This window comes from Biomphalaria glabrata, chromosome 17, assembly GCF_947242115.1.
Source record: "Biomphalaria glabrata chromosome 17, xgBioGlab47.1, whole genome shotgun sequence".
NCBI classification, from domain to species: domain Eukaryota; kingdom Metazoa; phylum Mollusca; class Gastropoda; family Planorbidae; genus Biomphalaria; species Biomphalaria glabrata.
The window spans coordinates 15,919,862-15,932,075 of NC_074727.1; the positions used below are offsets into that span (position 1 = coordinate 15,919,862).

Below are 12,214 nucleotides of genomic sequence, written 5' to 3' on the forward strand. Positions count from 1 at the left end.
CTCTAAAATTTTTGTAAATTGTACTTTTTGATAATTGTCTGAAATCTGCATCACATTTCTAGACAATCCCTATCTCTTACACAGTTAAGATACTTCTTTTAGTGTCTACTTTTCCAGTGCCTTACAGCTGGTAAAGAATGAAATGGGTTTAGAGTTATCAAAAATAAAGTGAAGGTAAAGTAAAGGTAAAGTGTGAGGTGTAAGTTTTCTTTATTTTAAGCCTGGTGAAAGTACTGTCTTTATCATGGTTGGAGTCTCTGCAGGTGAACTTTTGTTTTGCATTAATTATTATGGATAAAATATATTCTGTATTTTTGAATTTGGAACAAAACTTCTTCATAGTTTTATGATCTTTTATACTCTAGTGTAAAAAGAAAACAGAATGACTAGTTGCATTGCATTTTTTTTTGCTCAAAACAATACAAGTAATCAATAGAGCAGTTTATTGTTGTATGTCAATCTCATAATTGTATAAAACATCATCATCAATGTGTTCAAAATCAGCACATTTAATCTACTGAGTTTGAAGTAAATAAATAATTATTCCATTTACCACAATAGAACAATGTAGAACAATCTAAACATTTTTACCACTTTGAGATAATTGCTTTTATTATAAGAAAGTTTTGAGGTAATTCTGATACAGCATTTTTATTTGTCAATATCCAGTTACTATTTTCAGCAACTTTAACTTGTATCTAGTATAACTGATAGACACTGATGTAACAGAGTGTGTTTAAAAGTCTAATGATTGGTTCCAAGCAACACAAGTTGAAAATAGAAAATTTAAGCATCATATTTAAAAAAACAAACTTTCTTAAGTGTTAAGAGTATATAAAGAGATCTGGTTGGGGTGGGATTTCTGGATGAGGCAGAGCATTTATAATGATTGCTGCCATCAAGCCTGCTACTTCACATTTCATAACAAACATATAGCCTATGTGATTATGTGATGTGAATCATACCATGTAATAAAAACTTAGGACCAAAAAGAAAGAAATATAAACATTATAGAAACTATTTTGATTTTAAATAGTTAGCAAGTAATTGATCCAAAAAATGCATGGTTAAAATATTTTCCTAATCCACTATAAAAATAAATTGCAATGATTGAGTCATAATTTAGAAAGAACTATTTACAGGATTCATTTTGAACATTGAATATCATTTACAAAATTAGTTCATATTCAATTTGAATTTAAGACCTGGTGCAGCTCTAAAACGAAAAGCTCCAGTCCAGATTTGACCCTCTGTATCATAAAATTCTCCTTCACCTTCTAGCCTGTAATACAAAATGAAAAAACACATTAAGTTTTTTGATTAATAATTTTCTTAATAAATAAAAATTTAGCAAAAATATTTAGACATATTTAGACCTCCTCATTAGCAAAGTGCTACATGCTGACATCTGCCTTTACATATAGTAAATTCGTAACATATAGTAGATTCCTGCAATCCCCTCCTCTGTTTTGATCTGTTTAATGCTTCTCTTAATGGTACCTTCAGACATTTTGAGGTGTGAAGAGTTACTCACCTTTTCCTGGTTGGTAGTAAAAATGTTCTGTTAATAGCTGGATTAAACTAACAAAGCAGTTTAAAAAGGATTCTTTTCTCTAATCTAAATAAACATTATTTGAAATCAATATTTCTGAAAATTACATAATGACCAGAAGTAATCCTTGAATGTGATATAGCTATGGGATCAATCAAGTCAAAGAAATGCTCATTGTATTCCATTTTCTAAAGGAATCAAGATTCTAGAGTTATGATTATGTTCATATACAGCACATAAACATGAGGATAAGAAAAGGTTGCTGAAGCAAGAGTTTTGAATTTGAATCTTAGTATTGCAGACCAGCTAGCCACCAGCGACCACAGACCCATATTGATCAGTATCGATACCTCCTTCAAAATATCAGAAAACTCCACCATCCCCAGATGGAACTACAAAAAAGCCAACTGGCACCTATTCTCAAAGCTCACAGACCTATATACAACTTCAATAAACTGCAAATCAAATCAGGTTAATAAGTCATTCTCAGCTTTCTCCAAAGCAATACTCCTAGCAGCCAAGGAATCAATTCCTAGAGGAGCAAGAAAAGATTATATCCCCAACTGGTCTGATCACCTTCAACAACTCCACAATGCCACTATTGAAGCCAGAAACACAGTAGAAAATAACCCTTGTATAGAAAATAACATAAATCTAAAAGCAGCTAACGCAGTTTTCAGGAAAAATTACCTTTCCGCCATGAGGAAAAGTTGGCATGAAAAAACAGAACAACTAAACGTAGATAGAGATGGCCACAAACTCTGGCGTATAGCCAAATGTCTCAACCAGGAAGAAAACAGAACAACTCCTATAGTAATAGAAAAGGACAACAAACCCCTGAAAGGCCAAGAAGCAGCAAATGAATTCATTAAGTTTTTCCAAAGCGTAGGACAAATACAAATTAATGAAAGTAGAAATAAAGATGTAAACTCAGAAATCCAAGATAAATTTAAAGAAAACAATCCAGCTTACTCCTTGGGAATGACCACTAATCTTAAAATGAAGGAACTAGATGAATCCCTAAAAGCCCTCAAACCAAAACAAGCCCCGGGCCCAGACAAAATATCAAATGACATGCTTCTTCACTTGGGTCCTCAAGCCAAAAGAAAACTGCTACAATTATTCAATGCTAGCTGGAAATCTGGCAGAATTCCAAACATCTGGAAAAAAGCCATTATGATCCCTATACTAAAGCACGGCAGCCAAGAAATAAACTGGATAGCTACCGTCCCATCAGCCTCACTAGCTGTACCTGCAAACTGATGGAAAGAGTGATAAATAGAAGGCTGACATGGATCCTTGAGTCAAATAACCTACTCACTGAAGCCCAGGCTGGCTTTAGAAAAGGCAGATCAACAGAAGATCAAATTGCCTTCATCACACAAGAAATAGAAGACGGCTTTCAAGAAAAGAAACCAACAACAATTGTGTGGGTTGACTTAGAAAAAGCATTTGACAAAGTCTGGGAACAAGGTCTCTTGCTCAAGCTAATCCAGCATCACATATCCCACAGAATGTACAACTGGATAAAGGAATACCTAAATAATAGAAAAGCCTTAGTTTGCATGCAAGGACAAAGAAGCCACACAGTGGGTATAAAAAATGGTGTCCCCCAAGGAGGAGTCCTATCCCCAACACTTTTCCTAATATTCATAAACGATCTAAATCAAAACCTACCCAAAAAAGTTAAGAGCAGCATGTATGCAGATGACCTTGCCTTAATTAGCACAGAAGAATATGTAGGAACATCGAAATTTCGATTACAAGATGCTCTTGATAAACTCAATAATTGGTCCAAAGACTGGGGCATGTCCATTAACACAAAAAAGACAACATATACCATATTCTCACTGTCAACAAAACAACAAACAATAAAATTAACATTAGATAAGGAAGCTTTAGAAAAAAATGACAGCCCTACTTATCTTGGAGTCACCTATGACCCGAGACTAACCTGGAAAAACCAAATAGATAAAACACAGAGTAAAGGCATCCAGAGACTATCCCTCTTGAAAAAATTAGCTGGCACAGATTGGGGAGCAAATCACAACATCCTGAAAAAGACCTATACCAGTTATGTAAGACCTGTACTAGAATATGGTGCCACAGCATGGGGCTCAGCAGCCCAAACCAACCTTAGAAAAATAGACAAGGTTCAAAATATTGGTCTAAGGATAATGACAGGAGCAATCAAAACAACACCCATAAGAGCTATGGAGGAAACCGCTGCCCTGATCTCTCTGGATGAAAGAAGAGAAATAAAAATCCTTTCCCAATTCACAAAATTGGAAACCTTGGAGAGGCACCCACTCAGAACAAAAATCCACAAAACTGGCACAAAAAACCGTCTCAAAAGGACCAATTTCATACAGGAATCTCTAAACCTAAAAAAGAAACACCAACTTGAAAAAATTACTCTGGAATCCTCGATACACTATAATGAATCTCCACCCTGGGACGAAAGCCCTCTTCCTACTATAAGGGACCATATTGAAAACATAAAAAGAAAATCTGATTACAGACCAACAGAGCTCAAGGAAATAGTGAACTGTTTTCTACATACCAATTACCCTAGCAATCAGTGGATCAGAGTTTACACGGATGGCTCATCCCATAAAGCCACCACAAATGGAGGAGCTGGAATACTTATCGAATGGCCAGATGGCTAGAAAAATCCTTTGCAACTGGAGAGCTCTCTGACAGTCACAGAGCAGAAAGGGAAGCACTAGCACTAGCTGCTACCATGCTAGCAAATCATCCAAGTTCCCCTCACAGTCAGATTGTCTTTCTAACAGACGCAAAAACAACCCTCCAAAGCCTGCAAAACTCTGAATCCCCTTATATTAAAAACCTCAGAACAGCACTCACAAAGCTCAACCTCAACAGCAAAAAAACTGTCATTCAATGGATACCAGCTCACATACAACTAGCAGGAAATGAGAAGGCTGACACACTCGCCAAGAGTGGGAGAACAAACTCACCAGTAAACTCTGCTCTCTATCCAGAAGAAATGAAGAAATTAATTGTAGATAAAATAAATGAGAAATGGACGAGCTCCCATCCAAATCATAAGAAAGATGATGCTTACTATAAGCTATCCCGACAAGACCAACGTCTAATCTTTCGACTCAGGACCGGACACAACAGAATGCGACAACACATGTTCCGGAAGCTCAAAATTGGAACCAGTGAAATCTGCCCATGTGGAGTATCACCAGAAAATGCCGACCACGTCCTCCAAAACTGCTCTCTCTACCAAGAGGCCCGTATAAGACATTGGCCCCAAATCACCCCAATAGAAAGAAAACTATATGGAGAGCTCCCTGATTTGGAAACCACTGCGCAGTTCATCTCATGTATTGGTCTAGTCATATGAACACTCCAACATAACAATGAAAACGATGAAGAAGAAAGAAGAAGTATTGGCTAGATTTTCTTTTTTAGAATTTTATGTCTATGATGCCACCAATTTGATGATGACAAAGTTCAAATAGGTACCATTCTCTGAAATTTATCAGTAATCAAAGCTATTGCACATGTGGGTTGGGCCTGAATTATAATTGCTTGCTTCTCTGAGTTACTTGGACACTTTATTTTTTATTTTATAAGAAATAAGAATACCATCCACTACTCCGCATGTGAACTCTATATACAACTGGACTATACTCTAATCAGTATGATGAATCAGCAAGTTGTTCAGGCATTTTGGCCATTCATCATTTTCTAAGAGAATATCATGTTTGTTCATCAAGGAAATAAATGAATAAAAATACATAAACAGACCTACCTGTTTTCTACAAATGTCCCAACATAATAGGAACCATCTGGCCATGTGTATTTTCCATGTCCATGAAACTGGTTATTGACAAAGTCACCCTCATAAACTGCGTTAGAAGGATGAGTTAATTTTCCTTTACCATTCATATTGTCATTGGCCCATGAACCTTCATAAACAATGCCAGAAACACTAGTGTGGGTGCCTTGACCATTTCTTTCCAGAGAACCAAGCTCTGTTTGTATGCAATCCCCTTCTAATAATTAGAAACAATCATAGAAAATTTGATCACTTTTTTTTTTACAAAAAGGAAAGTTTAATAAGGTATTATTTTATTATAATTTTTTATTCTTTGATAAAAAATTGAAAAAAAAAAGAGGAAATGAGATACTGAAAAATGCAGTGATATTAATTAGCTTCTAGAACGATATAGTTAGTATAGACTCTAAGTAGTAGACTATTTATTTAACATTCAATGTAAAAGTTCCCCTTTTAGACCTTGTGGTCTATAGGGCAGATGATGTAAAGGTCATCTGTTTCTGTGGCCTACGGTCTGTGAGGGTGTCATGTGGCCAGCACAACAACCAACCACCTTTATTTTTCCCCAACTAATGTCATGTACCTATTAGAGCTGGGTGGACTCAGAGGCGCCCAATTCAAGGATCCCGAAATTAAAAATCCCAGTCTTCACCAAGATTCAAACCCAGGACCCCCAGTTCAGAAGTCAAATCTTTTCCGCTCCGCCACCGCGCCTCCAACATTCAATGTACTAGGTCATAACCATTAAAACAATTGTCAATTGTCTTTATTTTATTTATTTATTTTTTTTATAAAGAGAGCAGTGTAAAAAGATGAAAAGTTCTTACAAAATCAATTAATATGATCAATGAGATAAAAATGCACTTTCTTTTTTAATAAAACTTCCCATATTATACCATCTCCTAGACCTAGTGGATCACTAAATAATAAAAACAATATTATAATGAAACTCTGATAGACTTTAAAAAAAACAACTAAAACATAATATGTACAAAATATTAAACATAAGTTAAAAAAAAAAAAAAAAGGATTGAAGAGTGTTCTATTATTCATCAAACACTTACAAGAGACTTAATTTTGTCTTTTTTGTTATTTGACATCACAGAAGGTGATTTAGGAAAGGTATTTAAGGAAACATACAAATTACACAGGGGGAAACAATTACAAAAATAATAAAATAGAGCACAACAAACAATGATTTTTTTTCTTTGTAGTTTTGTTCACATTTATATTTATAGATTTTATTATAGATTACATCTTATAAATTACAGACATTCCTTCAGAGCAGATTTGATATCTCTAAAATCCATATGATATATTATAAAGGAGGGGGGGTGGCAGGAATAGTAGGCCTACTAAATAAAAAGTTAATTTCTAAACATACAAGCAGGAATAGTCAAAAGACATGACTATGTCAATAACCAAACAAATAAAAGAAGCAGTCATAACTGGATATCATAAATGTAAATAATGTATACCATTTCAAATGTTGAAATCCTATGATACATAAATGTGAACAAACTTTTAAGAAAAATTGTGGATGATCATTTCGATAGTCAAAACATCATAATATAAAAGCCAAAATATTAGTAGAGAGAATGGGAAGAAAGAAAAGTCTACAGGAAATCACAGGGACAAACTGTTTGATGAAATGAAGAAGGAAGGCTGTGACAATGTATTTAAGTTCATTGGACAAAAATGTGAAAGTGGCACATGTGCAATTGGATAAATCAGGGGTGGGCAACCTTTTATATCAAGGACCACATTAAAAAAAATTTTGGGAATGCAGGGCTGCATATATATATATATATATATATATATATATAAAAATACAGTGCTTTTTTTGTAGAAAAAAATAGGTGCCAGTACTCAGTGATTGATTGCCTAACTTTTAACCACTAATAAATTAGGCCTACTTATAAAGGTTAAAATACAAGAAAAGTAGTAATTTTTCTCTCATATTCAAAAAGGTGCCGGTACGCCATACCGCTGCGTACCGTCGCAAAAAAAGCCAGTATATATATATATATATATATATATATATATATATATATTTGCAACTTGGAAAAATACAATAGCTAACTATGTATGTCTTATCATTCACATTTGTACTGTATTATAAATTTACATTACAACACAACAAGAGTTAGCAATATCTGAAACTAATTTTTTTAAAAAAGTTTTAATTTATTTACTTTCTTAATATTTTCACAAAAAATGTACAGTTGTACTTGGTGTGAAATATTTAACTGTTTTCACTCATACATAATGTTCCAGAGCTGTAGAACTAGCTTACTAGTGACTTCTTTCCAATTACAGTCAGTCAGCATCAATACATTCTTACACTTCTTTATTTTCAAACAAGAATATATTAGTTCACAGATGAATGTGGACCCAAATAATGTGAAAGTTTACCAGCAAATGTTTCAAAGTGTGAAAATGCAACTTTTGGCACATATAAAACCCCAGAAGTAGATCTGACTTGAATTTCTTTTTCAGGTCATAATTTGCGTGGAGTTATGACATCTGGAGCTGAATCAGCTTCTGTACTAAATGGTGAACTGAGGGTATTGAAAACTGTTACAAGTTCTTGACATCTTAAAATTTGTTTTCAATTTCCACAATCAAAGTATCAAAATAAGTCTTGTACTTTTCAATCATAGTTTCCACCTTTAGATAAGGAAAATGATAAAGCCTATTGTCACTTGCTTGCCTGGAGAAATGGGATAGCTTCATTTGAAAAGATGCATATACATGTGCAAACAACACATAGTAATAATGTTGAAGGCAAACATGAATTCTGTCTTCCACTCTTCTACAGAAATATCAGAAACAAAGTCACAAGCAATATCCTTCACGGAACATAACAATTTCTTCCTTGAGATCCCATATTCTTCTCAATACCTTGCCCATGCTAAACAACGCGGGTACTACTTTATTACCGAACATCAGAATGTTTTGTTTCCAAATCTTCAAGTACTTTTCATAACTACCACTGCCTGTGGTTAAGGCCCCTAGCTCTAATAGGATTGATCCCTGAGATAATAGAATCAATAACGTGTTTGAAATTAATTGAAGTTTTTTGTAAACTTGGGATATTGTTCTTTAATTATATTAACACTTGCCATATTCTTCCTTGCCAACTGAATACTTTCAACACAGTTCTTCATAGCATTGGATAAATACTGGCCTGAGTTTGCATCTTTGACTGAATGTTGCAACGTATTGCCAATTAGAATAATCTTTGTTTACTTTCAATTTTTAGAATGACATGTAGAGACAATGTTTAGAATAAGACGTTTCAATAATGTATATAGATATTTAAAATTATTTTGTATATATATAATCTGAAGGCATATCTAATATGTGTAGGTGTTAGCGGGCTCCAGCAGGCCGCATGTGGTTTTCCCACCCCTGGGATAGATGAATCTTTCAGAGAAAACAGAATTGACAGGCCCACTTTGTAAGAATGTGAGGAACCCAACTGAATTTCAATGGACTGTAAAACCAAAGAATGTTTCTATATGTCAACTATTTATTCCCAGTGAGACAGAAATAGCAATAAATTTCATATTCAGCTTCTGATATGAGCCTATCTTGTTTGGCTTTTAAAGAGTAAATTAAGAATTTTACCAGAGAAAATAGGTCTTGTCTATTGGAAGGAGGAACAACATTCTAATAAACCATTATATCACAGAAATGGGTGAAAACTAGCTATAAGCTTAATAAATTGCCAGCATGTCAAAACCAGGAACTTACTTTTACTATATAGTTAATAAAGACTCATAAATTCTATAAAATAAAAAGAAAAAATTTAACTTTTTTACAAATTACCGTATTTATCTCCATTGGGAAAAATAAAGACACCAGAAGTAATCTCAGGAGAAAATTTTTCTTTTTTCTTTTCCTTCTTGTCTCCTACAATTAGATTGAAAGTTAGAAACTAGTCTAATGCACATACAAAATTTATAGTAAATGCTATAAACAGATCTATTATAGATCTATACAGAGCATATGAAACTTTTGTCAAATTCAATTTTGAGTATGTCAAGGAAAATCTTTTCAAGGAACTTAACTTATTAACATTTTTTAAGGAGATCAAGTACTTAAAATTTTATTTTTAAGAAGAAATATTTACTAAAATAATAGCTAGTTCTGCGAATAATATAAAAACAAAAAATTGTGGAAAAACACCAAGTGTTTGTGGGAATTCATATAATAATATCACAAGACAACTCAATTGGTTTCTTGCATATGGCTACAAATATCTTTACATTACAAAAAAAAAAACACAAAAAAAAACCACAACAATTAGGCCTACTACAATTAAGCTAAGGAAAACAGTTGGTTATATATATATATATATATGTATATATATAATATAATGCACTGGTCACTGATTCATTTTTCTTTTGCCAACTACATTTTCATGCATATTTCTTTGTTGATTGAACTGTATTGTTCTGCTAGCAAGGGATTAACCTTCTTTTTTTATTCATTCTCTTCACATAAATCAAAGAAGTCATCTGTGACCCATGGTTTAATTTTTCTTTGCTTTTCCCCTAGGACTTCAGAGGGCAACTTGTATAATACAAGTCTGATAGTATTCATGAGTCAAATGTACAAGGTTGAGAGTTGCAAATTTTCCTCCCATGGTGGCCTCAAGCAATTCAACAATGTTTGGGTCTTTGAATTTTTGCATGGATGAGTAGGCTTGCAGTTCATTTGAATTTCAATTTCACAGTCATCAAAACTATGCCATGGTCCCTGCCTATGTCAGCTCCAGAGAAAATTCTGGATTTGGGTTTGTTGGTGCTTGATTTAAACCTTATTGGAAACATTATATAGTTAATCTGCTGTGTGTTTTGTTATCTGGTGTGAGACACATGGTTGCTCTGGATGGTTAGTGTGGGAATAAGGTGTTAGCTACAGTGAGTTTATAGCTGCTGGCAAAACTCTAAAAGCCTCATATAAATTTTTGTCATAAATTTCTTCTTATCTAAAATGTAATGTATTTCTGCCCATTGTTCAAATGCATTCTTTTCTATCCTGGCATTCCAGTCTCCCATAATAATAGGATGTTGTGGTATATTGAGAGGTCTAGCCCTGGCTCAAATGGCAATTATCTTGCTGTAACAGGTTTACAGCTTATTATGCAATTAACGTTCTCCTTGTGAACTATAAAACCAGCATCATATTGATGGTTTCTTTCATCGCCACTGTACCAGATCTTGTGACCTTCTACTGTTGTAGTTTCTCCACAATCAACATAGATCCTTTTGTCACCGCTGTACAAGATCTTGTGACCTTCTTCTGTTGTAGTTTCTCCAAAACTTCTGAGAGAATATCCCATTGATATCTTTAGGTTCATGTGTGAGTTCTTTTTGTTTGCCATAAGAAAAGATATTTTGTACATTCCATGTTCCAATAACTGTGCTCACGTTTGGTATTTTTATATTACTGGTCTAATTAAGGGTATTTAGCATTTAGCTCTATTTTTGTTTGATTAAAAATACTTTTCAATAAATTTAACCATATGCTTCATACGATTTTTTATTTCACTACCCCTTAACAATAACATTGTTTTATTATTATAATATGTTCATCTAGGTGAGTCTCCTATGTAGATGTCTCTTTTATGCTAAAAACATATCTTTACTTTTTTATTCACATTTGTAGTCTATGTTAAAAGAGAAAAGAGAGGAAGAGCATTACTGTCACATTTCATTTTTAGCTTTCTTAGGTAAATTGAATTAGTTCTAAAGATTATTTGATAATATTTTTACAATAAAATTTAAAAAAAACACACCAGTGGTCTAAATTATTCTATAACTATAATATACCATACGTTCAGTTTTTGTTCAAATCATGTCAAAAGTCAGGGTTTTAAATATATTAATAATTTATTGGAGTCTATGCAGAGTGTTATTACTATCATACCATTTCTATATGTATGATTAACATTATAATATACATTATAAGATGATGATGAGCTGAGGCATGTATAGTATCATATCATATGACTATTATCATTATGACATATGCTATCATTATAAATATAATGTATCGTGATGTAGATCTAGTATGTCTGAGTCTGATAATGATATACAATATACATATAAATATAGTTATAGATAGAAACTAAATTCACTAAGACATGGACATGAGTCACATACTGTCTGATGATACTGACAACTGACATAGATTTGATATTGATAGATTATCAGATAGATCATAGATCTATACTATAAATATCTATTCTATCATTCTGTGTAGGCTACTACCAACTATGTAGGGTAGTCTTTACCAAAGACTCTATAATATAGACTTTATCAAAAGTATCTAATTTTATTGTTTCATAAAATTTATCATTTTTTAAACCTGTCATTTTTTAGTTATTAATTTTTCTTCTCTGCAGTAGATCTAGTATTTAGATTAACTTAAATTAAAAATACGTTTATATCAATCACTTAATGTCGCCATTTGTAAACAACTCTATGGCAATGAAAAGTTGAGCGTTAAAGCCAAACAGGCAGCATCGGACAGTCAAAAAATATAAATTGATATTGGTTAGAATATAGATTAGACCCATAGATAATCAATATTTATATTTGTATTTTTAATGCATTAAATAGATCTAGAGAGTCTAATAGATCTATAATTTGCATCATTCTTTTTTTATAAGCACATTAGAGTTGGTTTTTTTTTTTTGCGAAGCTAGATTACTTAAGTCTACCTGTTGTTTTTTTTTCCTGGACATATATTCGTATGACCTTGAACTTCAATCTATGCATATTTATTTTTAGACCTATCATGAATGAATCGTAACACATCATCGAGTAGATCTA

The 12,214-nt window shown here is 33.0% G+C and overlaps 1 protein-coding gene across 3 annotated transcripts; it reads right to left on the reverse strand.

Moving 5' to 3' along the window:
* Positions 1–426: 426 nt before the first annotated feature.
* LOC106078042 (MORN repeat-containing protein 2-like) lies at positions 427–11,896 on the reverse strand. Of its 3 annotated transcripts, none has more exons than XM_056015593.1 (4): positions 11,748–11,896; positions 9,201–9,284; positions 5,340–5,583; positions 427–1,282 (listed from the first exon to the last, which is right to left on the reverse strand). In XM_056015593.1, the coding sequence occupies exons 1-4, from the start codon at positions 11,752–11,754 to the stop codon at positions 1,177–1,179; spliced, it is 441 nt and encodes a 146-aa protein (XP_055871568.1). In that variant the 5' UTR covers positions 11,755–11,896; the 3' UTR covers positions 427–1,176. The 3 variants fall into 3 exon arrangements, with proteins under 3 accessions (XP_055871568.1, XP_055871567.1, XP_055871569.1); XM_056015592.1 differs by having other exon boundaries at positions 11,837–11,893; XM_056015594.1 differs by lacking the exon at positions 9,201–9,284 and having other exon boundaries at positions 11,748–11,886.
* Between the last annotated feature and the right edge of the window lie 318 nt (positions 11,897–12,214).